This window comes from Manis pentadactyla, chromosome 17 (assembly GCF_030020395.1).
Source record: "Manis pentadactyla isolate mManPen7 chromosome 17, mManPen7.hap1, whole genome shotgun sequence".
Taxonomy (NCBI): domain Eukaryota; kingdom Metazoa; phylum Chordata; class Mammalia; order Pholidota; family Manidae; genus Manis; species Manis pentadactyla.
In genome coordinates, this window is record NC_080035.1 from 33,076,090 (window position 1) to 33,103,739 (window position 27,650).

Sequence of the window (27,650 nt, forward strand, 5' to 3'; positions counted from 1 at the left end):
CTACACTTTTAAGAGATGCTTATGTGGTCTTTCCATTAAAATTCCACTAATGTGACATTTGTGAAAAGGTTTATGTTTGGACATACTTTCTTCACCATATGTGAAGCCATGGAAAGCAAAAACATCGATTAAAAGTGTTTATATATAAATTGACAGCTATCGGTTCTAAAATATTTCTAATTTCACGTGTCAAGATCTTTTTGGCCTTTTAGGGTAGTCTTGTGTGTTTCCATGTTTACAAGACCTTGGCTGTTATTATCGTTAAATTTACTCATCAGGCAGGAAGAAGGATCTTAAAAAATCATTGTTAGGCAGAGAGAAACATTAAAAGTTAAAAAAAAAAAACTTTCCACATTTAATCTGTTAAACAATGGCAAATTTCTTATGAATCAGTGATACTGTAATTGAACTGTAGACATTTTTAGAGCAAAAGCTTGCTTTGGCTTTCTCACCCTCCGATTTGGAATCTGCTCACAGTACTGCCAGCTTAACCAAAAAGGATTAACTCTCATATCCAACTGAGAACACAGATAATTCTCAGTAACTGGTAAAAAATGAAGATGAATGGGGCTGAGAGATAAGGAGCAATTAGCTCATCAGCAGTTACAGCTGTGCACTCAATCCGGATCCATCTCTTGAGTCCCGGCCCCTTTTAAAGAACCTAAGCAGAATAAGCATAGGACACCCCCACCCCAAAAAATTGCTATATCTGCCCATCATTTCTCTAGTCTTCCATTTAACTTCCTTACTCTACAAAGACACCTGTCATAGCATGCTATGTAAATTACTACCTCTCTCAGGACCTATGTCTAAAGCCAATCTTCTTTTTAAACTTTAAAAAAAAATATATATATATATATATATATAACAGAAACCAAATGACTACTGTAGACACTCTTAAATTCCCTGTCAATCGTTTCATTATAGCAGCATCATCTGTTTGAAAATATAAGCAATTCCCTCATCTAATTATAGGAAGGATTTGAGGTTCATTAACACTGCCAAGGCAGAGACTCCAATGTGCAACTGCAGAGCTCTGCTTGGCGGCCTGTGTTCTCGGTTTCCTTTTTATTTGCTTTCTCAAGGTCTCCAAGACTTTTTCCTGAAATCATAAAATTAATTTTTCCTTCCAAATAGACATGTGAGCCAGAAGAAAGGAAATGACTAGAGTATAAACTATTCTGTTTCTACAGGAATGGGTTCTTAAAAAAAAAAAAAAGATAAGAGATGCTCAGCTGGGGGACATAATTTTATCTCCCTATTTGCCTGGCCTTCCCCCCACCCCCAATTTGGTTTTTTTTTGTGTACTGTTGGTTGATGGGCAGAAGGAAGGAGAAAGGAATACTACTGCACAACACAACTGTTAATCCCAAACTCAAGTTCTTGTTTTCACTTCAAACTGCTCCATCTTTGTAACTATTGCAAGTTTAAGAAAATGAACAAATCATACAATTCAGGCATATGAAATGTATTCAGGTTTGTGGATCACTGTATCACTATACTCCTGCCTATGTTCCAGTATTCAGAAAGAGAAATTCGAAAACTTAAGATTACTTCACTTCCTTAAAGAAATAACAGCAGTTAGGGAGTTATGACTATAGTTTAAACAATGAGATTTTCTTGGGACATCTGTTTTGAGATCACATTTTGAATAGATATGAACTCATTTCCTACTAAGCAAGCAATCTACTATTGTTGATAGCTGTTTACCAGTTCTATGAGTCAGATATTAGCTAGTGGCAAAGGTCCCTCTTAAATCCTCCGAGTATTCTTTAAACTGTGTACATAGTGTTTTCCTAAAATAAAATGTTAAGAGAAGTAAAAAATGCAGTCTTTTCCTGCCTCTTGGTAAATTATAGTCCACAGAGTCTTGTACTTGGGAATAATATTTAATGTATTTATCTTTACAAAGTTGTTTCCTTTGTTGTCATTAGTTAGAGGAGTAAAATATTAGGTTTAGCAAGATTTAAACAACACAAACTATTGAGATGCTCACTATGTCAATATTTATATAATATTTTAAGACTAGAAGTAAAAGTAAAATTAAGTTTCCTTTATTTAGATTAAATCGATTATGATTAATTTAGTATCCTCAAAAATGTGCATGATGCCAAAAAGAAAAAGATAAGCAGATAAAACACAGTCACAGATACCATGGAATTGACCTTGGGTTCACTGGTTTTAAATTCTGCCTTCCCAATGTCCCCACCCAAATTTCCAAATAGCATTTTTTTAAAGCAGGTTATGTAGATCACTCCTTAAAGCAAAAAAAATAGCAATTTATCTGGTCGGTATGTTGTGGATAGTGTTGCCACTAAAAAGAATCCAGGACATTTTTCCTTCTTATCTGCAATGTAGCTCATATCAGCTAACCTGTCACAAGATAGTACTTGATATAAACAAGAGATTGCAAAGACATCTCAGTAATCAATATCAGGATGGCTACAGTATGGGAACCCCAACTAGTGCATATCATTTGTCTCAGCATCTATTTCTATGGCCAAATGAAGCATTAATTCAAATCATAAATCTATGGTGATTTAAATCTGGGAATGAGCACCTGCCCGCTTTAATGATTTATTTTGTACATTTCAGTAAGCAGGAGATTTGTCCATATGAACTGACAGGTCACCTTCAGATGCCAGGAGCAGACTGTTTATCACCATGCAGACTAGCATCTCATCTTAGCAAGTAAATATTAAACTAAAAGAATCCAATTGATTGTGGATGAGGGAGAATGGCAACATGGCCATATATTTTACTCCGTGTTGATGCCTCACTCGGATCTATCCTGAAGTCCTCCCTTCTTCCTAAAGTGATCATTCTGTTGGAAAGATGTGAGTTCAAGGTTACCATGTAAAATTGGGATATAAGATAATTATATGTCAGTGTCAAAGCTTTCCTTAAACACAATTTTTTGGGCTAATTTTTTACAATTCATATTAAGAAGAGGAAAAGGTCATCTATAACAAAAATACCTCTTCACCTCACCAAGCCAAACCAAACCAAAACAAGCAAAAACAGATCTATACTCTGGGGCAATAGGATTTCTTTACAATCAATGAAAAAAAAAAAACACAGTATTCCTATGTAGGAAAACCTGAAATGCTGAAGAACTTGTGAGCCAGATGAGCACAAGAGAAAAAATAACCCTGAAGTGACTTAAAAAATATCACTGGACTTGGGCAGGGCTGAGTAGCAAAATACATCATTTAAGTAGCACCTAGCAGAGGGGTTTCACTACTTCAAAGAGTCAAGTGATAGATTCATGAGCGCAGTAAGTTTGTATTCTGAATCACAGCCTTTGAGATTCCTGGGATTCCTCCCGGAATTCATATGCTTCGATACCACTTCCTAAGCACCTCATGTGAACTGATGCCCCTCCATCAAGTATATCCTGTTACAACTGCCCATTTACTTAGCCATCCCCCCACAGACCATATGCCCAAGTGCTGGGACTGTATTATGATTACTTTTGTGTTCCTGGAATAATCTACAAGCAAACATACAACAAAATCCAAATGACATAACAGTTGTCCCCACATTTCCTCACAGTCATTCAATTTAACAAATAATACTTAACATAGAGAACAGGAAAACAGAGGAGGATGCAGTTAATGGCTGTAAAAAGAGGAATAAATTAATTTTCTGGTGGGGAAATTTGGAGAAATAAATATAACCACAGAAGCAATACCAGAACAACTCATCTTAGTAGTGACCAAACTGCGATCAGCAGTCATCACAACAGATAAAGTGATAAATGCCTGACACACATGATCTCCTTCCATTCTGATGAGGTAGATACTATTATTTATGCCATTTTCCAGATGTGGAATGTTAGGCTCAGAAAGTTTACATAACTTTCTGAAATCACAGGGCAAGTAATTACTGAACACTTACCAAGACGCAGGCACTGTCTTCAGAATCAGAGAAGACCGATGGCCACATAAAGCAACTGCTCAATTCAGCAACTGCTTTGATCTATGCAAGCTCAACTCTCACCCTCACCATTGTTGCCCTTACCCTTCCCACCCTCCTCCTCCCCTAAAGTCTCTTTCCCTGATCTCTAGATAAAAGGGGAGGGGTGCCCAGGGAGGATAATAAATCATAAATTCTTAGAGGACAGCAGCATGTGAGAATAGAATAAAAATGACAATAACATTTCTTCCCCCAAATCAGCTACAGATATCTAACATAAATGATCTACATGCCTTAGGGACTAGCAACAGTACCAATGTTAACACAGCCTCAAAATATTAAGATCCTCTAGGGAAATTCAAATAAATTTCTGTTTTGGGTTCAAACTGGTTAGACAGTAGGTGTCAAAACTAAAAAGCAATATAAACCAGCAACTAAACACCTTAATGAAAGAAAAGTGAGTTTTTCCACCTAAAACAGAAAAGGAAATTCAAATTATTTCTATTTTAAGTCATTATAATAGTCTATATATCCAAATAATTAAGATAAACTATAATTGGGTTAGTAGGCAAATGTTATTTTATAATATCAAATATTAAATATATGTAAATGCTTAATTATAAGCCATGTTCTTATCTTATGCTTACTGGCTTCTCCAAAGTCAACTTCTGTTCCGCTGATCAAGAAATTCAAACAGAGGTATCATGTTTTAACACATTTTGTTTTATTAAATGTTATTAGATTGCCTAATTTAAATATTCTTCCTCCCAACACCACCTATTAAGAACAGCCTGCATTAAAGGCTTACTCTTCTAAAATGTTAAAAACAACAGGTATTATGTTTTGAAAAGAGAACTAAAATGTACAGTGGTCAATTACTTGTTTAAAAAAGTATCTAATTTTGCTCTATTTTATAGGCCAACGTAAAAGACTGCTATTTTTTTTTAATGGGCACTTAATAGCTCTAAAGAGAAAGTTATAATTCATTCATTTTACTTCAATACTGTTTTTAACTTTTAAAAGTCTAAATTTATGTTTGTAAACCATGGCCTAAACAATTCCCTGCCTCCATTGCCCCACTAGAAGCACCACAAAAGTAGGCCCTAATGTTTTCCTTAGGCCCCCAGTCCTAGGGCCACATTTTGTGGCTCTCTTCCATGCCTTTTCATCCTTCTAAGAATTTCCTCCACCTTGTTTAACCTTCTCTCAAATCAAACCCATCACCTCCATTTCTATTTTCCTTCTGCAGTTTTAAAAACTTCTACTTATCTCCTTTTACATTAGAAGGTGCCTTTAGGCATTACAGAAGCAGTGGCATTTTGTGTTTTGTGTATTTATTTTCAAAATTAACTTCCTATGCTAACATTCATGTCTAGTGTATGCTTCCATGGAACTGTTGGAAGAGCTACGATTACTAAAGTCCAATCTTCCTTTATTTACCCTTAACTATATGCAATGGACTGACAGTAGAGAGCTGCTGATTATCTAAAGAAATAAGCTGTTGAAACCCTACCAAAAAAAAAAAATGTAATTGAACTGCCATGAATTATTATGTCCCACATGAACATGTTGGATATGGCATCTTGCACACATCTTGTAGTACCCAAATTTCTCTTGGTAAATTATATTTGAACATAATTCTACATTTTAAAGGGAAACTATACAGTGTAGTGGTAGAACAAAATGTTTTGTGTCATCAACACATACTTGCTACAGGTATCATCAATATGTAGTTGAGCTTGACAAAAATTTCCCAAATGAATTCTGCAGAGAAAGCTGTTCTTGTTGATTTAAACAGTAGCTACTAACTTTTCTTTTCATTCGCCATGCCTCCAGAAAGAAAAAATGCAAGAGAAATTGAAGTTGTATGTTCAAAATGAGAGAAATCAGTAATTGGCTTTATACAGAAAGAATTAATTATCAACATAATTCTTATTCATAGCAGCACATGAAAAGAGTAAGTTTATGTTTCACTATTAATGCAAAGTTCTTATTTGATAACAAATGCATTAAGAATAAAAAAGATTTAGCATGCGGGTTTGTTTGTAAATATTGTTGTCACCTTACCCATAATCATTATTTTAACATTCCGACTATCAAAACTCATTTGCACTATGAAAAATGTTAACTGAATGCTTAGAGTAGAAGTTGCCGACATAAAGTTGATCCTGTGATAAAAATAATAATAATAACACTGCTGATTCTTTAGAGTGTGTGTTAGAGAAACAAAATACGATCTTCAAATTTTACACTGTTTTTGATGCTGAAAGTACCAACTTGTCGAATGGATGGCCAATAGTTTTGTTTTTGGAAAGAGAGTAATTTGGCAGCGAAATGACCACAAGTTTCAGTGAACATAAAACTTACCAACACTTGAGTTCATGTCCCCATTTTCAGAATCTGCTCCATGTTGGTTATTACTGGCATGATAGCTGCTCATAGCTTCTAATTTGATCTTTTTCACCTTCATCGCCTCCGCGATAGCTGCGTTCGTAGCAGCGGCAGCTGCTGCAGCGGCCGCCGTCAGACCTTAAAAGAGTAAATTAAAAACGAGGTAATTCCAATTCTGACTTTTCATGTAATAGTCGCTGTACTTTATATAACGCACATACAAGTCTATCGGAGCATCTGATTTCTTTATGCAGCACTCGGATAGCACATACCCACTCCCAGCGAGTAGATGACACAACACTGATACAATGGAGAGCGTGCTCTCCAAACTCCCAAATTAAATATTAGCATAAACATAATTTGGACATGGAACAATAGGAGTAGAGCTACAGCCAGAATTCTCTCTCAAACAAACCAATTGGCACATGCCATTCCCGGCTTAAGATCCTTCATAGCTGCCTAAAGTGGGGGGGAGGGGATCTGAACTGCAGCTTAATTCACAAAGCCTTTCACCAAGGAGTATAAATTCACGTGATAGCTCTCAATTTCCTCCTTCTTGGGCCACACCACGCTGAACACGCCACCAGTACCCGCACACGCCCTGCCTCTTCAAGCCCTTGCCTTCACACACCCATTCCGTGTGTCTGGAATAGCCGTGCCCACAACCCAGGTCCCTGACTTCTCACCCTTCCGCATTCCAGTCCCTGAGTCGAGTTAACCACTCTGCTGTGGTGTTTGTCAGGAGAAGTCTGTTTCTGGTCCTCCAGAGAAGAGGAGGTAGGAGTGAACATGAGATTGGACAGTTTGAGACCCAATTATGGCAGAGCAGAAAGCTAAGGCCACGCTTCATGTTTTGGCTACAGACAACCGGGAGACGTTTTTGGGCAGGGAGTTGGTGGTTTGTTTTCTTTAAATGTGTGAGCTTTTACCAAATCAGTTCACTTCATCCTGGCATCCCTCACCTGTAAAATGACAGACACTGGGACATAAGAATGACCTCTCCTAATTCTAAAACTTGAAAGTCGAACAGAGGATATGCCCCCTGCCCCCATTTCTCATGGCTATGGCTGTTTCAGAAATTCTGAGCACATTGCTCCAGGCCAGTTGGAATTTATCTGTGTGATTTATTTCTACTCCCAGCTGGTGGATTACAGGCTGTACAACTGAACACCTTTCTCCTCCTTTTCCTCCCCACTAATCATCACTTCTAGTTACTGTAGCAAATAAGTTACAGCCTCCAGAATTACAAGAAAGTGTTTCTCTCTTGAAATAGCTGCTATGTTTTTAGAGGTTAGAAGACACTACCTTTCCTTCAGATCAAAGAGGCCTTGAAAACCTTCACGCCAACACAACAAGGCCTTCAGATTGGATCTTTGCATGAAAATTGATAATTGCCACCTAAAAAGGCAATAATTTAACTCAAAGAATTCATCTGGGTCTGGACTGAACATTTATTGCCTTTTAAGTCCCAACTTGAACTGATTCTCTCATCTTCCTATGATTGAATTTTCTTCCCAGTTACTCATTTCCTTCAAAGATGTTTCAGAACATTTTCTTTCCTGTTCTCTTAAAATTCTTTGTGTTTCCCAGAAAACCTCTCTTCCTCAATTTTGCCTTGTCACAAATGTGAACATCCCACTTGTCCCTTCTCATTGCTGCCTGGTGTTGTCCCATCTCTAGTTGATGGCACCTCTAGGGTCTTTATCTTGGATTGACACACCAAGTAGACCTTGTTCCATCGTATTCAAATAAGAAAGATACATCCACAACTTGAGATATGATTGTTATCAGTGTATAGATTCTGGCTCAAATTCAGTAGCCTGGAACATAACTACGTATGATATGACCTTAGACAAGCCATAAAATCATCTTGAGTGTCGTTTCTTCATGTGTAAAGTCATTCTATTCACAAAAGGGTAATATAAGGATTAAATAAGATAAACTATGTGAAAAATGCCCTATCATGTTTAATAAAAACTAAGCATGTCTTGCATTCTAGTTCCTCGATAAGTCCAGCCCTTGATATGATTCCAGAAGGGTATCATGGGCTGGCCACAGCCCCCTCACCTAAAAGAATCTTCTCTTCACTGATTGCACTAACCCGATTTTCAAAAATACTTTTTTGTAATTTATTGATTGATCTGATCTTATTTATTGTACTCTTCTATTTTTCCCATATGACAGTTTTTTCCAGTTTTACATTTCTAATACAAATTCTAGAAGTCCCTCCTTATCCACAGAGGATACATTCCACGACCCCCAGTACACGCCTAAAACTCCATATGTACCAAATGCTATATATACAATGTGTTTTCCTATACATACTCATCTATAATAAAGTTTAATTTGTAAATTAGGCACAGTAAGAGATTAGCAACAATAACCAATAATAAAATAGAACAATTATAACATTATAATAAAAGTTATGTGAATGCGGTCTCTCTCTCAAAATACTTCAATGTGCTGTACTCACCCTTTTGCTTCTGATGATGTGAAATGATAAAATGCTTATGTGATGAAATGACATGAGGTGAGTGACACAGGTATTGTGGCATTGCTTCTGCTGATTGACCTTCTGCTGATTTGTCAGAAGGAGGATCATCTGCTTCTGTATGGATCTCGGTTACTGGGGGGTAACAAAACTACAGAGAGAGAAACCACAGACCAGGGTACTACTGTATGTGTGTGACACATACACCTGCCATAACCTAACTATAATATTTTTTCATGGTCTATTTTTAGCCCAGTTTAATGAAGGCAGGAAGAAAGTCATGACATTATCCAGTTGCTGATTTTAGTTCGACGAACTCACCTGGCTGTCTGATAAATTCAAAATTTTAATTCTTTAATAGCTTTCAAATTCAACCAATTTTCTGCATTTCCATTGGCTCCCCCCAGTTCAGGCTGCCACCTTTTCTTCCTTGGAGTCCTTAGCCTAACAGCACTCACTTTCCCCACTTCCAGTCTCTTATGGCTCATACAGTAGTCAACATAACATTGTGAAAACAAAAAGCCAATCATGACATTCAATGGTACTCCTAGAAGCAAGTCAGATGCTCTACATAGTTGCTAGGGTCCTTTGTGCTCAGCAACTTGCCTACCTGGATAGCATCATCTGTTGCCTCAGGTCCCCTTTGCCCTCTGTGTTCCAGACACATAGACTTTCTTTCATTCCTTCTAATGTACTACATTCCTTCTTCCCAGCCAGACTTTGTATACGTTGTTCCCACTTTCTGAAAGAGATCTCCGGTGTCCTGCCCCAGAGCAGCCCATACATTCATCATGAGTTGGCATAAATGTTATGCTTTTGGAGTAGCAGGCTCAAGTTCCTGATTCGTCAATCTACCTGGGAAACAGCATTTCAAAAATCAGCTCTCAAGACTTACTTCTTTTAAAGAGATAACCTTCTCTACCCTACTTACTCCTCAAGATTAGAGCTAGCAATCCCTTACTTCGGTTCTTAACCGTGTTGTATGTGAGTTTGCCAACCTTTACACATCAGAACAACTCAGCTAGCTTTTGAACCACTCCCATGGAGCTTTTAAGTCCCACCATCTGAGATTCTGGTTGCAATCCCTGAATCTGCATATTTTTGGTTGACTTTACTGTTCTTTGGGTCATTTCGATATGCAATCTAAGAAGAAAAACTCAGTCCCTTGAACTTTTTATTGCTCTTTTTTTAGGGGTGGTGAAGGCTAATGGTGTAGGTAGGGCTAGTTGCTCTAACTAGGTTATAACACCAAAAAGGACAGTGATACTTTCTTAGCATATGTATCCCAAATATCTATCACAATGCTTGGCACAAATTATCACTGAATGAAAAAACATTTATCAAACGAGATTACTTGGAAAGCCACCGGAGGTATATGGTCATTATTTTGACAATGTCAATGTAAATGATATGAAACATCATGTTGATGTTACAGTCAATGTGAATATACTAAGAATAGCAAATTTTATTAACTTAATATAAAGCATGGCTCTCCTAAGCTATGTCTGCCTAGAGCTAACAAGAATCACAACAGGCTCAGCCCCCTCTGCACTTACTATACTTCCTGTGGGCCTTGTAATGGCCCCTTTCTCAAATCTCCCCAACTTGCTGTATCTGGTAGAAACTCAGCTTAGAATCTATATACATTTGCCTTAGAAAGAAGTCTCATTGTGTATTTTATTCCCTAAAAAAGAATTTTTATTTTATAAATTTATTTTATAAAAGCATTTGAAAAGAATACATATAGTAAATTTACAAAATAATGCTAGTTTTGGGTCTATACTTATTCAAACAGAAAATATTTCTCCATGTAATGAAGAATTTACTTGTGAAACCAGTGACAACCCTTAGCATTTCCCGCACACTTTCACAGGCTGCCTATCCCTTTTCTCATTTAGAGCTCTTCTCGCCTTGCCTCAGATTCAGAAAAGTAATGTTATGCCCTCCTTCAATATCCCATCATGGAGTACCTGCAAATTTACCTCTGCTGTACCTCTTCCCAATCAAGACAACCCATTTCCTCCCCGCAAACTAGGTAATACAGTGTTTCCCAAAATAATACACTGTATGCCATCCAGCTGCAGTGCATGGCAAAGTTGGAGATTATCTTCCCACAAACTCCAGCTCTGGGATGGACTGAAGAATCTCTGTTTACCTTTCAACAGATTGATTCTGATGCTCACTGCCCTTTGTCTGATGACAGTAATTGACATTAAAATGTGTCTGCATCTTACAATAAAGCTTACTAATCAGACAGATCATTACTGCAGGGGCTTCCAAATGTGAGTATGCTTAAAAATCAACAAGGGATTTCGAGTGGGCCAAGGAATCAGAGTTTTGAGAAATACTGCTCTAGTGTGGTACAGACTTTGTAAAAATAAGCCTTCTTGTGCTTCTAGCTTACACCATAGCAAAAGCAAAGAGGCCAGTCAGGTAATGTAGCATTTTGTATATTATTGATACAGCACTGAAGCATGTCATTAACTCCAAGGACCCTTACATATACGAATCTATTTTGTATATACAGTAATTGTTACATAAACAGTTTGGATAATTAGTCCTGACTCTATAATTAATAAGTTTTTCACCAGATTTCTTTCTCTTATGGGGGGGAAATGTTTTTTATATATGTATACACTATATATTTTATGTAGATATAATATAAAGGAACAAATAAATGAATAAATGATCTCTCATACGAACAAATGATTAACTCATCTATTTTACCTCACCAAACTTTTTACACTCTCACAAAGCATTTATAGTATCTCATACCCCAAGACAAAAACATGTACTTAACTAAGAAGTCAAATGTAGTATAATTTCATTTTACTTTAAAAGGTTCTAAATACAATTTTATCATCAATGGGGAAACTCTACTATATATTTAAAATTCATTTGCCACTAATAAAACAATAGATAGAGAAATATTTCACTAAAAAAAAAAGACTTTTTCTTTCAGAGGAAGGGCAGTAAGTCATATACTGTATACTCTGAGACCTCCAAATGGCTCTGAGGAAAGGAATTGTACATCAGACTTAGGTGAAAATCCATATGCCTTATATCCTGCAAAAATATTTAGGTTTCTTTTACTTTCCCAGTTTATCTTCACAAACTATACTTGCAATTCAAAAGAAAGGATATATTTTTACACAGAATTTAGAAGCATAGCTTGCATATTATTGTCTGAATTATGATACAGACGAATTGCTGTGGGATTCTTTCTGTTCCACCCCTTCAGAGACAATTCTATATATATATATATATATTTTTTTTAACTGGCTATTGTTAGAAATTCTTTATTTTTATCTTGGTTTATAGATTTATTTTACTTTATTTTCATTTACTGATGCACCATTAAAATCTTTTAAAGTTCTTATTGAAAAAGTGACTGGCATGGAAATTACTAGCTATCTAAACTCACTATCACATAAGCGGGTGAAAAAAAGCATTCCAAAAAGCCATTCAAACTTTGGAGAACATGCGTCAAATTTATCTGGGATACTTCAACAAGTTATGTAATTCCTAAGGCTTCAAACATCTCATCTTTAAAGCAGAAATATCAGTTCTGACCTTGTAGGGGTGTTGGAGAGAATAGAGGCAAAATAATATAAGCAAAAACATGGGCACATACTAAGCACCCAGCAAATAGTCATAAAAAATATCAAGCGACCCATAATATCCATCATGTCTTTATGTTTAGTTTTACCTTTGTTCAGTTGCTCACAAAAATGCAAATATGACAAAAGCTCCTAACAGCATGGAGTGAGAATTCTGCCATTTGACAAAACAGAGATCTAAAAACCAAGCTTCTATCAAATAATTTGACTTAGTAGTCTACATTGATCAAATTTATCATAAAATCACTAAATCTCCACTCTGTGCTATGTTGATACAAAGCCTTTGCTCACTCAGATTCAGTATCTTCAAGCCAATCCATGGGTTTATCATTTGGAGGGGAAGCAGCCACTGTTACCACTTAAGAGCCTTATTTTACTTTGCAGAGATAGCATTTTTCTTTTGCTTTCAACATTTTTCAAAATAGCCTTTAAATCCTTCAAATTCCATTTGAACCAAAAAAAGAAAAGTATCCCCAGTCTATTTATTTCAAATAAGTTAGTACCCCTAGTTATAGAGAGTAGATTACAACTATAGATTATAAATATCAATAAAAGAGACATATCGCTGTCAAATTCTTTCTCTGATCTGTTTGTTTGCTCATTAACTTGAAAGGTCCAATCTTTGATCTCTGGTTTCAAAGACATCAAGATGACTTCCAAATGTTTGATATGTTGTCTACTTTTACATTGCATTCCACATAAAATGCATTTCCCAAAACCAAATGATTAAATGAAAGTTTTATATAAGAGATAGTAAGTATTCAAAGCTTCTGTGTGATAGACGTTGTATTAGTCTATGTCACTTTACCCAAAGTTAGAAGTAACCATTTTAAACATGCAGTAAATAGATTATAGCCAATGGTAGTTATTATTAATATTCTCGAATTGATAAGTTATTTATGTCTGGCATTCTTCCTACTGATTATTCAGGGAGACAGGCGGCTTATAAATATCTCATCACTCCACCATCACAGAAATTTCATCGACAGTGCTCATGCACAGCTATTAGCAATATGAATCTAACCATTACAAGAAGGAGAAAAATCGAACATGTGGCATTAATACGCAGTCCTGGTTCCTAACCATCTGATAGGCAGATGGTGTGAAGCGGATTCTCCAGCTGAAATGAAGGGGCACATCATTTAAAACCTTGTTTGCATTCTAACTGATATCAGTGCCATATTGATATACATGATACATCATGGCAGTATTTGAACAATCTAGTTTGTTTCAGTCATAAATGTTTACAGCCTTGTTTTTTTAATCTTATAAGCATGTTCAGAAGAGTGTATTTTTAATTTATGAAACCTATTGTTTACTTCTGTTGAACTAGAAGATTAGTAGAAAGCAGGAATATTAAATTACTTCAACCAGAGCAATATAACCAAGACAGATGAATAAAATAGGCTTCTATTTTCAAAAACGGATGTTAGTAAAGGAGTTTTAAAATTAGCCCAGGCATTTCGTGCATTAAATGCATTCAGTCACTTAAACAATCTAGTTTTTTTCCAAGTGTCATACAGAGAAACTTAATGCTTTACATAGTCATTCATTTAAAACTCTCACTGTGTGCAATTAATCTTGTCCAACAATTCAATTCAGAAAGTAAAACATCAAAAAGCATAGTTCAACCGTCATTACTGTTAAGTAACTTTGTGCTCCTGACAGTTCCTATAGACTCTGCAAAACTGTGGAAGGTGCATTGTAAGCTCCATATGAGTTTGAATTACAACTCAATTGAAATCACTCCAAGTCTTAGAAGAACTCTTGGCTCAGTATAACAATTCACCTTTTTTTTCCCAACTTTTCTTCCTATCCTTATTTAAATACCAGCTGTCTAACAAACTGATACTAATTTTCAGTTATTTTTGTTGCTCAATACTTTCCAAATAAACGAACATTGTGACTGAAACATGCCTGTCCTCACCCTCAAGTGATTGAACAGCAGAGATGACAGGCAACTAGAATAAAGTAACTTAATTGTGAATCAGGATAGACTGAAGATTTTGACTGTGAATCTGTCTCCTAATGCCCATTAGACTGACTCTTCTTGCCCTCTGAAACACATTTACATTCTGCAGAGAAAAGGAAAATTGATTTTTAAAGCTGCTAGTAGAAACACTCCCTATACTATTTTTCAGTTTTTCAATTGATAAGATTTTTAAATGTTTGGATTAACAAAAACCTCCAGTAGTTTAAAGAAATACACAGAAAGATGTTATTATAATATTGATAATGCCCAATCAGTCAAATAGACATCAAATTTAGCATTCTTACTCTGCATAGCTTAAAACTGCAATATCCCAGAGTGAAAGAAGTAATATTGCAGTTGTGGGGTAGGGGAGAACTCCGCGGGGGTGTCATCCGGACATGCCCCTGAGGGATTCCCATGGAATTTTTTGAGACTCTCAACTTCTGATACCTCAGTCATAGAATGAGGCTGAAAAACAATCAAATTTTTTAAATTACTATGGTTTAAAATTAGTAATTTATAAAAGTTGAACTTTGCACAACAAGGTCTTAAATATATAACTTCCACTTTTACTCCATCTATTAACATATTGCCTTTAGGAAAATATTTCTTAATAGCCACTTGGGATCTAGACTTAAAACACATGGAGATGAGAAATACTTTATCTAATGCAACCCTTTTATTTTACTGGTGATGAAACTTAGGGCCAGTGAGGTTAATCATTTCTATAAAGCCACACCATTAAATAATGATAGAGTAATCCCAATTCTCTCAACTCCCAGTTCAGCATTGACCACATGGACTCTGTCAATAAGTGTAAGAAAACCCATAGAAATACAAAGAATTACAAGAGAATTCTATGAAAACCTATATGCTAACAAGCTGGAAAACCTAGAAGAAATGGACAACTGCCTAGAAAAATACAATCTTCCAAGACTGACCAAGGAAGAAACACAAAATCTAAACAAACCAATTACCAGCAACGAAATTGAAGCGGTAATCAAAGAACTACCCAAGAACAAAACCCCTGGGCCAGATGGATTTACCTCGGAATTTTATCAGACATGCAGAGAATACATAATACCCATTCACCTTAAAGTTTTCCAAAAAATAGAAGAGGAGGGAATACTCCCAAACTCATTCTATGAAGCCAACATAACCCTAATATCAAAACCAGACAAAGACCCCACCAAAAAAGAAAATTACAGACCAATATCCCTGATGAATGTAGATGCAAAATTACTCAATAAAATATTAGCAAACCGAATTCAAAAATATATCAAAAGGATCATACACAATGACTAAGTGGGATGCATCCCAGGGATGCAAGGATGGTACACCATTCAAAAATCCATCAACATCATCCACCACATAAATAAAAAGAAGGACAAAAACCACATGATCATCTCCATAGATGCTGAAAAAGCATTTGACAAAATTTTACATCTATTCATAATAAAAACTCTCAACAAAATGGTCATAGAGGGCAAGTACCTCAACATAATAAAGGCCATATATGATAAACCCACAGCCAACATCATACTTAACAGCGAGAAGCTGAAAGCTTTTCCTCTGAGATCGGGTACAAGACAGGGATGCCCACTCTCCCCACTGTTCTTTAACAGAGTACTGGAGGTCCTAGCCACGGCAATCAGACAAAACAAAGAAATACAAGGAATCCACATTGATAAAGAAGTTAAACTGTCACTATTTGCAGATGACATGATATTGTACAGAAAAAACCCTAAAGACTTCACTCCAAAACTACTAGAACTAATATTGGAATTCAGCAAAGTTGTAGGATACAAAATTAATACACAGAAATCTGTGGCTTTCCTATACACTAACAATGAACCAATAGAAAGAGAAATCAGGAGAACAATCCCATTCACAATTGCATCAAAAATAATAAAATACCTACGAATAAACCTAACCAAGGAAGTGAAAGACCTATACCCTGAAAACTACAAGACATTCTTAAGAGAAATTAAAGAGGACACTAACAAATAGAAACTCATTCCATGCTCTTGGCTAGGAAGAATTAATATCGTCAAAATAGCCATCCTGCCCAAAGCAATATACAGATTTGATGCAATCCCTATCAAATTACCAAAGCATTCTTTAACAACCTGGAACAAATAGTATAAAAATTCATATGGAAACACCAAAGACCCTGAATAGCCAAAGCAATCCTGAGAAGGAAGATTAAAGTGGGGGGGATCTTGCTCCCCAACTTGAAGTTCTACTACAAAGCCATAGTAATCAAGACAATTTGGTAATGGCACAAGAACAGAGCCACAGACCAGTGGAACAGATTAGAGACTCCAAACATTAACCCAAACATATATGGTCAATTAATATATGATAAAGGAGCCATGGACATACAATGGCGAAATGACAGTCTCTTCAACAGATGGTGCTGGCAAAACTGGACAGCTACATGTAAGAGAATGAAACTGGATCACTGTCTAACCCCATAGGCAAAAGTAAATTCAAAATGGATCAAAGACCTGAATAGAAGTCATGCAACCATAAAACTCAGAAAAAAACATAAGCAAAAATCTCTTGGACATAAACATGAGCAACTTCTTCATGAACATATCTCCCCAGGCAAGGGATACAAATGCAAAAATGAACAAGTGGGACTACATCAAGCTGAAAAGCTTCTGTACAGCAAAGGATACCATCAATAGAACAAAAAGGTACCCTACAGTATGGGAAAATATATTCATAAATGACAGATCCAATAAAGGGCTGACATCCAAAATATATAAAGAGCTCACACACCTCAACAAACAAAAAGCAAATAATCCAATTAAAAAATGGGCAGAGGAGCTGAACAGACAGATCTCCAAAGAAGAAATTCAGATGGCCAACAGACACATGAAAAGATGCTCCTCATCTCTGGTCATCAGAGAAGTGCAAATTAAAACCACAATGAGATATCACCTCACACCAGTAAGGATCACCACCATCCAAAAGACAAACAACAACAAATGTCGGCAAGGTTGTGGGGGAAAGGGAACCCCCCTACACTTTTGGTGGGAATGTAAACTAGTTCAACCATTGTGGAAAGCAGTATGGAGGTTCCTCAAAAAGCTCAAAATAGAAATACCATTTGACCCAGGTCTTCCACTTCTAGGAATTTACCCTAAGAATGCAGCAGCCCAGTTTGAAAAAGACAGATGCACCCCTGTGTTTATCACAGCACTATTTAAAATAGCCAAGAAATGGAAGCAACCTAAGTGTCCGTCAGTAGATGAATGGATAAAGAAGATGTGGTACATATACACAATGGAATATTATTCAGCCATAAGAAGAAAACAAAGCCTACCATTTGCAACAACATGGATGGAACTAGAGGGCATTATGCTTCAGTGAGATAAACCAGGCAGAGAAAGACAAGTACCATATGATTTCACTCATCTGTGGAGTATAAGAACAAAGAAAAACTGAAGGAACAAAACAGAAGCATAATCACGAATGCAAGAATGGACTAACAGTCACCAAAGAGAAAGGGACTGGGGAGTATGGGTGGGAAGGGAGGGATAAGGGCAGGGAAAAAAGAAAGGGGTAATTACGATTAGCATGTATAATGTGGATGGGGGGCATGGGGAGGGCTGTACAACACAGAGAAGTAGTGATTCTATAGCATCTTACTGTGCTGATGGACAGTGACTGTGATAGGGTTTGTTGGGGGGACTTGGTGGGGGGCAGCCTAGTAAACATAATTTTCTGCATGTAATTGTAGATTCATGATAAAATAATAATAATAATAAGTGTAAGAAGAAAAGTGAAAAATACAGTAAACTATGGAATCATTGAAAGAAAATGAACTCCTCTGCTCAAGTAGTTTATGGACTGCATAGGAAGTCAAGGTTATAGCCACTCAGATGATGTCCGAAGTACAGACTCCACTTAGAAATCTGATCTAAATGTTCCTTGGTGATTCAGTTTTACAGAATTTAGGATATATTTGCTGCAGAAACAATGGTCATTCCATTTTAATTATGCATAAAACTTTTAACCTCTACTACTGGTGAAATATCACCTTCATATTAGCCCAATCCTATATTTTAAACATGGCACAACAAAGAAAAGGATAAGAGTGAATAAATTATTATTCTCTCCATATCTTGAATGTAGAATAGATTCTAAATAGAAACAAACTGAAATAGGTAAACTTTGACTCTAATTTTCTTTCAAGAACCCTATCATTATTTTAATCCCATTCTCCAATAAACTGGGTATTAGATGTCCACATATTTGTACAAAGCATAGTATTCCTTCATGTACATGACTCATCACTCCTGATTACTCAATGCACTGACTCCAGGCAGGTGGATGCTACTAGCCTGACAGTAGCCAATAGTATGTGACATTCTGAAAGGTTGTTTTTTAAAGGGCCTACTTGTCAATGTATTAGTGGCAGTTCAGGCAGTACAATAAGTGAAAAGATGAAATGATGTCATAAATTTAATTACCTGCAAAAGAGTCACCTCATTCACATTTTAGCCTAAAAATGATCTCCCCAAATACTCTCCTATGTTTCTCAACACCATGCAAATCCTCTTCTAAATCCTTTGATACTTCAAGAAATCTTTTTTCTTCTTCCCAATTCCAAGTAGTATGTAGACCTCTGTCAGTGTGTGGTTTTTGGTGAGAAGAGAATAAATTAAAATAGAAGTGGTCATGTTTACATATAAGTCTCCTTTGGGGGAAGTTATCTAGTAATACAAATAGCTAGAAAAGATGTGGCAACAAAATTTTTCTGATATAGTATATAAATGTTTTTCAAGAAGACTCGAGAACAAAAAGTAATTATATAATATGCATATACATGTGCATACAAACACACACACTTTATAGAGGTTAGGGTCTATGCTGGGAACAAAATACAGCTTTATTCACTAAATAACAATAGGAACACAGGAACTAGTTGAGGCGATATATTCTTCATGCCTTTGTAATTAGGTTCTTGCATTTATCTCAACATTTTATTGAATCTCCATAATCAGAGTACAAGGTAGGTATTTCCTCATTTGGTTACATGTGCTGAGAGGCCAACTGACATGGTTGGAAGAATAGGTTCAGTTGCAGTTTTAAAGTTGTACTATGAAAAAGAACAATCCTGATTAATTTAGCAAAATAGATACTCTGATGTGATAGGGAAGATTCAAAAGCAATATGGCTATGGTCCACAGTCTCCAGGAGTTGTCACCTCCTGCAGGGTGGCATGTTAAACAGATAAAGCCTTTATCTTGGCATACCTTTGTAATCACAGTCAAGTTACTTAATGTTTTTTTTTTTAGTGTAACTGAGACAAGTTACTTAAATTGTCTGATTCTGTGGCAACTTTGCAGTTTACGATTCAAGAAATAAATGATGTCTATATTTAAAACTATTTCCCTTCTGAGGTTTGATTAGTGTACTCAACCCAGCTCACCTAGGAACAGAGCAGGTGGACGTCAAGGAAAAACAACCAATGGCTGTATATTAATCATTTCTCTTTTTTGCTGCAAAAATCATGATAACAGAAAGAAACATTTAATTTCTCACATGGCAAGAAATGTGAGTCTTTGTGTATTCTGACAGAACTTTTTACTTGATTCCAAAACAATAGTAAGCCAGCAAATTTTCAATCGTCCTTACATCTCTTCACTTTAGGATCAAAGTCTGTAGTTGTATGGATCCAATGGTTTCTCTCGACCTAATTTATGTTGTACCATGAGATTCTATTAAAAGAAACTAAATCACCGCAGTAGATTTATTCACCTTAAATAATTTAAGCTAATTGAAAAAGAACCAAACTAGAACTAAAACACTTCTCTCAAGCATTCAACTTCTGCATGTCAATTAACAATTTAAACCAGCTAATCACAACAGCTTTGTGAGAAACACGGCCCTGTACTATGTACACATTTCTCTAACTCCACTGAGCTGAACATAAAAATAAACATCAATTCTGAGCTTCCAAGTATATGCATTCTATTCTGTAGTATTCAGGCAATTCTAATAAAGTATTTTCACTGTGGATTTGATGTTTTTCTCAGTTTTCTCAAACAATTTTTAAACGAACACAAAGAAAATTGAGAGAAATATCTGTAAAAAGCATATCTAATCACTCTTTTGGCATTCAGTTATGGCATTTTGAATTTATACCACGACTCAAGTAAAACAAAATTAAAAACATTATTTTTATTCACAAAGGTTACTACATCATAATAACCAGAAACTGAACTCCTATGAGTTGGCTTAAAATTTAAGAAGCCATATCTTAATATTATAATTGTTGTATTTTATTATTATAATTCTGCTTCTTGTTGCAAGACATGAAATATCATTTTGACTTAAGCCATGTTAAAAGTGGCTTATGATGTTATCACATATTCTAATATTCTAATTGTTCCATCATTATAGAATTCCATTTGTAAAAAAAAAATCAATGGTCATTTTTGTCATGCAACTATTTAATTTTGTAATTCAGCCTTTGGAATACCTGCAATATGTAGCATAATCACTTATATGACAGTGTTACTAAGAATTACAAAGCTTTTTTGCAGTAATTTTATCATATGTCTTTCTTATGAGAATTAGTAAATTCAAACATAACTTTATCTTGGAAGTAAAGCCTTTTGAAATATTGCTAATGTGCATACTGAATAAAGACAACACACTTAAGTGGACTTTTCCCCCCCTTTAAACAGCATTCATCTTTTCAAAAGCAATAGATTCTCAGTCCACACGGAGTCTATTGCATTATTCATTTCATGTGCAACCTCATGCTGGACCATAAATTGTTACTTTATCTAATCAAAGGAGACTTAACTCTACAGAAGGTCAAAGGTTTAATTTTGTGAAGTATTATCTTACACTATGAGTTTAACCGAAAAATAGAAGAAGAAAAACAGCCAAGAAACTGGTAATAAATGAACCTTTATTGCCTCAGGCATTGGCCTAGTTAATAAACTTTCATTGAAGGTTTCTTTCAACTGTTACGGACAATGAGAGGAAAAAAATCTTAAATTACAGCCATGTGTGACTTTTAAAGCAGTCATTCTTTTTTATCTCAACCTCCCTAGCTCAGGAAAAAAAAATAATAAAGGACAAAGAGAGATTGTCTTCGATCTCTTAACCAAAAATGTATGTTTCTAAACAGATGAAAAAGCGCAGATAAACTTTTCTAAAAGCAGAGGTCAGCTTTGAACAATATAAAAAAAATGCATTCTTGAGGTGTTGAATCTTAGAGAGCAATCTCTCTAGCTAAATGTAAAACACAAAAGGGAGGAGGAAGATGTCTTCTCCACAAATCTAACTCTTAAATTGTAGCCTCCTGCTTAAACTGTAGCTTAGCAGAAATGATCCTTATAATCTCACCATTAATGCACACAGTCCATTGTAGTTTTAATATTCATTAAATGTATTTCAAATAAGCACATTATGTGCTTATCTGCCCTGTTTTGAACAACAACAAAAAATATTTTCAGAAACAAAAACACTAGTAGCAATATCATTCATTCTATTTTTATGTAATTAAAATTTTTAAGAAAAAGTCTATCCTTTTAGGTGATACTCTGAAGCAACAATGGCCTGTGGGTAGTGTTGTTTTGTCTTGTCCTGTTTTTCGGTATATTCTAGAGAAGAAAATGGACTGAGTGGTTCAGAACGAATATTCCACTTTTTTAGGAGGCGCTGTATTGACTATAAAAGTCATCATGGCCTCAATTCCAACATGTCTATCTCCACACCACAGCATAAGTAAGGTAGATCCTCACATCCCCAGCAGAGCTCACATAAGCTGTGAGAAAGGGATGAAAGCCATTTCCTGTATCTTTAGATATTCTTAAACAGAAAAAATAAAGACGGCTGGCTCTCTGCTCCTACTGGACACCCTGCCAGATTCTACCCACACATCACAACGCTCTCAGCGGGGCACCCAATCCTGTTCCCACCTGGCAGCATTTGGACAGAACTGGGCTCCACTTCATTCCAGGGACATGTCCTCAGGATGCTACCTCGGCCACCTTTGAATCTGAGCATGTTAGTTGCTTACACCGGCAGCACCAGGTGAAAACACGACCAGGCTCCCGACCATGAACTACCCTCTGCACAGCTGGAAGGCAATGAGTTCTACAGGGTCAAGGAGGAAGCACGTTTATACCAGCAGCTCTGTGTCTGTCCTATTTTTGCCAAGAGCAATGAAAAAGACTTAGGAGAAAGTGGGAAATGCAGAGATTAGAGACAATTTAGCATGAATTCTTAATGGAAAAAAAGACAGGTTCTATGCACAGAGTAGTGATAAAAACACAGATCTTCAAAAAACATAGTTAAACCTCGACAGCAGAATCTGAAGCAAATTGAGACAATTAGATTCATTAACTTGAGAGGGTTTTAGAATCAACACGCAGGGTTTGATTTCATCCAAGGAACCATGAAGTGCTACTCAGAGTTCCAAGGAAAAATATTGTCAAAAGAGCAATTGATAAACATGCCCGTTTTATTTTCTGCCAAATTTACATAAATGCATACAGTAAAAGAACTAAAAGGTTAAAAAAAATGAAGAAATATCAAATGCTTTCTAGAAAATAAACACTATAATTGAATGTGTACAGCAAACGGCTAATTATAGACATTTTTGGATAAATGATTTAGAAATAGCACGGATGGTAATGCTAATTTGGTTTTTTTATTTAATATTTTTGAGAAAAGCTGAGGTACACTTAGAAGGAGACCCAAGAGTCAGAGAAGCATGGGAGAAGAAACAGGTATCTCAAATCTAATTCTTTATTCCATTAATCAAAGTTTTATGGATTTGGGAAAGTTGTGCTACAGTACACAGAGAGGATAAGAAAAAAGAAGGATCAAGGGAATTCAAAGGATTTATTAAATGTGCAGACAGTAACTCTGGCCAGTGTTTTAGCTAGATAGACACAATTAATTAATTGTAACATGGTGAAACTCTAAAATGCTGAAAGAACGTGCTCATGCCTGCAATGCAGTAATATAGCAAAATACTTATAGTCTTTCAACCACCAGGAGCTTTTGTTGGTTTTTTAACCTAATCCACAGCTTGACATAGATCCTAGAGTAATGGAACACAGTTCTTTGATTGAAATAATAACTAAACATTTCTGCACTAGCTTGGTGGCCTAAGAGAAGTCTGTCTCTCTGAAACTCGAGAAATTCAAGTTTGGAAACAAACTTCGACACTGAGTTCTGGCTTGTAAGTCCTTCAAAAAAAAAAAAAGCCTTTGAGACTGAAATATGCCCTTTCCAGTTTAACTATACCAAAAACAGACATAAAACTCCTGCAATAGCTTTTTTTTCAAACAATGAGACAGTCAAAGCAAATAATTTTCTTCAGCCACTAAAAATTTACTAATAAGACAACAGTACAGTGTTGATAATCACAAGGAGTCTAATAGATGTCACACAAAAGCTTAGTACTTCAGAAGGGACCCATTCCCTTGGTTTTTTCCATTTTGGTGTGAAAATCTGAGCAGTATCTATAAGGTCAGTCATTGTTACAAAGAAAGTGGATCCATATATTTTGTCAGTTTTAGTCACCGGGAAAATTTCAAAGTGTTCAAGAGCACAACGTTTTAGTGAGAGAAGAACAATTTCTAGGCCTTTATTTGCAGCAACCAAATATGCTCTGGTTAAATTCTGCAAGATAATTAAATACGATCTCTGTTTCACTGTGTATTCTGATCAGTTTCAAAGCACAAAGAGAATATACCACTACCATTTACCAATTTCCAGGCATCTTGTTGAAAGTACTAAGCAAAATGTAGATGAATAGAAAACTGGAAAGGCATGGATAGCACTAAAGATACCTAAGGCTATATCCAAATTATGGCTTTGTGTTTGGATGCCAGGCTTATAATATTAAGTAATGAAAATGACTTTTTACTTAGTGCCTGCCATCTGATACTATTAAATCACTTTATAAATATGTTAATAAAAATGATGCTTGGATGACAACGGAACCAGTCTGCACGCTGTCACAAATGTGAAGTCTTGACATATTTTATCATTGCTGTAAAGCATGAGTCATGAAGCTGGGTGGGAAATAGAGGGCAAGTAAGAAAAATACTCAAATTAAGTAAAAAGTATATAATCCTAAGAACATAGCGGTCCTTCTAAAAGGAATTCCAGGAACACAGCTAACTGGTTAAGTCAGCAGGTCAACAGTTTCTAGAACTCAGATTCTTCCTACATTTCCTTTCTGCTCTCCTTGATAAATTGGGAAACACCTCTATGTTAGCAAGTTGGCTACAAGAATTCTAGGTATCTAAGCAAAAAGTAAGGAGCTATTTATTCTATATATTTATTTTTATCCCCAAAGAAGTCTTTCCCAGGGGAAGTCCTAAAGATTCACCCCTCATGAGCGTATCACCAGAACACTCCCAACCAATCATGGCAAAGAGAATGGTCCACAACGACCCACACGTGGGATGGAACATAGGACTGAGTCCTCATGGTTGGAGGGAAAATATGACTTCCTCAATAAAATGAAGGTTTTGCTATAAAGGAAGGGAGTGGTAAGTGGTTTAGGGATAGCAACTAAAAAGGACTATAATAAAAGCTTATTTGGAAATAATGATAAAGAAAAATAGTCTCAAATGGAAGTCTAATTACATTGCTGTTCCAAATCCTCCATCATGTTTAATCTTCCCATGTTTGCTCCACAGTCCACATGTACCTGGACTCAGAGGATACCACTGTTTTTCTCAAGGCACCATTTTACTTCTAATAATGAAGTCCTTATACAGAAAAGTTCCAGAAAATTGTAAAAGTGGCCTTGATTTTTCTTTTATTAGAGTGCTACCAGGGACACAAACATGAAATAACACTTTGAGTTTCCTTTTCCATCTCTAGCTGGAGATACCTATGGAATAAGTAATAACATGCCATGCCTACAGAATATATAATTAGATGGTGTCCTTCATCTGATGGCCAATTGAATATATACAAGACAACTGCTACAGAACGGGACACCAAGGAACTGGCCACTTTTGAGCTATATCAAATAGACACTAAACATTTCCTGTGACAAGGAAAGTGCTATAACTGGTGCTGATATTATTTAATGCTTTGTAGAGTACTAGAAGTATTAGCCTCATCATCTTCCTTCTTGAGGATAGAGGCTAGTGTAGGAAAATCTTAAACAGCAACTGCAGAGCTCAAGGGAGGGAAGAGAAAGAGAGGAATCAGTAGCTTTAAGAGGACATGTATTTACTGCCATGTTGCAGCTATTTGGGCTCTTCACTGCCACCTTTGGTATCATCAAAAGTAAAATGGAAATTCTTAATGAAGTTTAAAATTGAGAGCACTAGCAGAAATATGTTAGAAGACAAAGAACATAGGCTTTGTACTTGAAGATCTGAGTTTCAATCCACTCTCTGTCATTAGGTTGATGGCCTCTGTTTGCAAGGCCTCATTTCTCTCAGCTTCAGGTAACTTTCCCCAGCTATAATAAAGAAGACCATGTTACCTGTGTCTCACAGAATTGGTAAGAATATTAATTGACTTTGGGTGTGTGAAAAATGTACATCAGTGTTCCACAATGACAGTTTCCTTCCCTCCTTTGTTTTGCTATCATTTCATCACAGCAGGTCCTTCCCTGCCTTTTTTTTGCATCATTATCCCCACTACTGATGGAGCCGACATTTCTTGTTCAGAACAAATGACGGACAGGGCATGACATCACTCCCATAAATCTGTTCATTCAACCATATTCCCAGGATCAATAACGGAACTTAGGAGAAAAATATATTTCTCACAAAGAATTATGTTTTATAAGCATTTGCATGGATGAGCTCTAGATCAAATTTCAAGATTATATAAAATCTGGATCCACAACTTACCATGTGACCTCAGAGAACTCACTTACCTGCCCTGGTGAGAGGACTGGCTATAGTACTTATGTGCTGTGTTAGTCATGATAAGCAAATGAGGGAGTGCAGGTAATGAACTCCCACTGTGTAAGGGACAACATGAGCACTACGTATATGTAGGCTATAGTTATTGTCTTGTGACAGCAAAAGACACCAGGATTCACAATTCCATATTGCATGGAAAATATTTTAAGATGCTAGAAACCGAATTCATGTTCTAATCACAAAGAACATAAATTTTGCAAAAAAATACAAAGATTCATATTATTATTACATGTACCTCTTGACTCCAAGGGTATTTTATTACAAGAAATATGGTAAAGTCACATCAAAAAAGATACCAGTTTCATGGACATGAGCAATACTGATTAACAAAAATTCTAAAAGGTAAGTTTAGGTTTTAACTATATAGTCCCTAAATCATAAGATTCAGACATAAGTGCCAGCCATATCTTAGAAATCATCTTCTCTAACCCAGACTTACACATTATGAGTAGAGGCCAGAACCAGGCAAGAATCCAGAACCAGGCAAGAATGCCTCTGTCTCCACTGACAGGCCAAGCACATTTACCTTCATTCAAAGCTACCCCACTACACACATATAAGTCTTGAAACACATATTTGACCCCCAAATATATTTACTCATTTTTATACTTGTTCACTCATATTGAGACATCCAGGAAAAGTGGAGAATAAATAAAAGAAAATGCAAATGACTAATATCATAGCTCTTTCCCCATTATTCCATGAGAAAAAAATCAATACATATCAAGTTCACATAAATAAAGTTACATCTACCACTGCTTTGACCTTATGGTTAATGGCTAGTTTTGTTATACAGGAAATTTCTAGTTGTCAAGTAATGCAGCACATAAGCAGTGAGATATTTAGCAGCAATTTACTAGATTGGTCTTTTTATCTAAAGAGAAGCATTCGTGTTCTCAGAAAAGTATAATTTGTTTCCCATTTCCTTATACTATTTGCTCTCAACATTAAGCTTCAATCACACAATATCAATACCCATTGATATGATTTACTAATAGAAGTTAAACTAGTCCATTTTTAACTTTTGTGATTTAAATTAATGTGAATATATACACGTCAAAAGTCATCAAGCTGTACACTAAGACATGCATTTTATTGTAAGTATCTTAATATAAAAATATGTAAAGACATAATAAGAACAGTAATACAATTTTAATTATTTAATATATTAGTCTAATAGGTAAGATACTTCGATTTTCAGACCACACACTAAATAAATTTATTTTAAACCTATCTACAAACATAGAATACCCTTAACCTTTCTCTGTGATTATAGGAGACCAAATCAACTTTTAAAACAAGAAAGCAGGGAC

At 35.8% G+C, this 27,650-nt stretch overlaps 1 protein-coding gene across 2 annotated transcripts in view; it reads right to left on the bottom strand.

Annotated features, from left to right (window-relative positions):
- DACH1 (dachshund family transcription factor 1) overlaps positions 1-27,650 on the bottom strand; it is a 405,237-nt gene that overhangs the window by 172,881 nt on the left and 204,706 nt on the right. For both annotated transcript variants that reach the window (XM_057494559.1, XM_057494558.1), the window contains exon 3: positions 6,286-6,447. In XM_057494559.1, the coding sequence (XP_057350542.1) occupies positions 6,286-6,447 (162 nt within the window). The remainder of the gene's footprint in view (positions 1-6,285; positions 6,448-27,650) is intronic.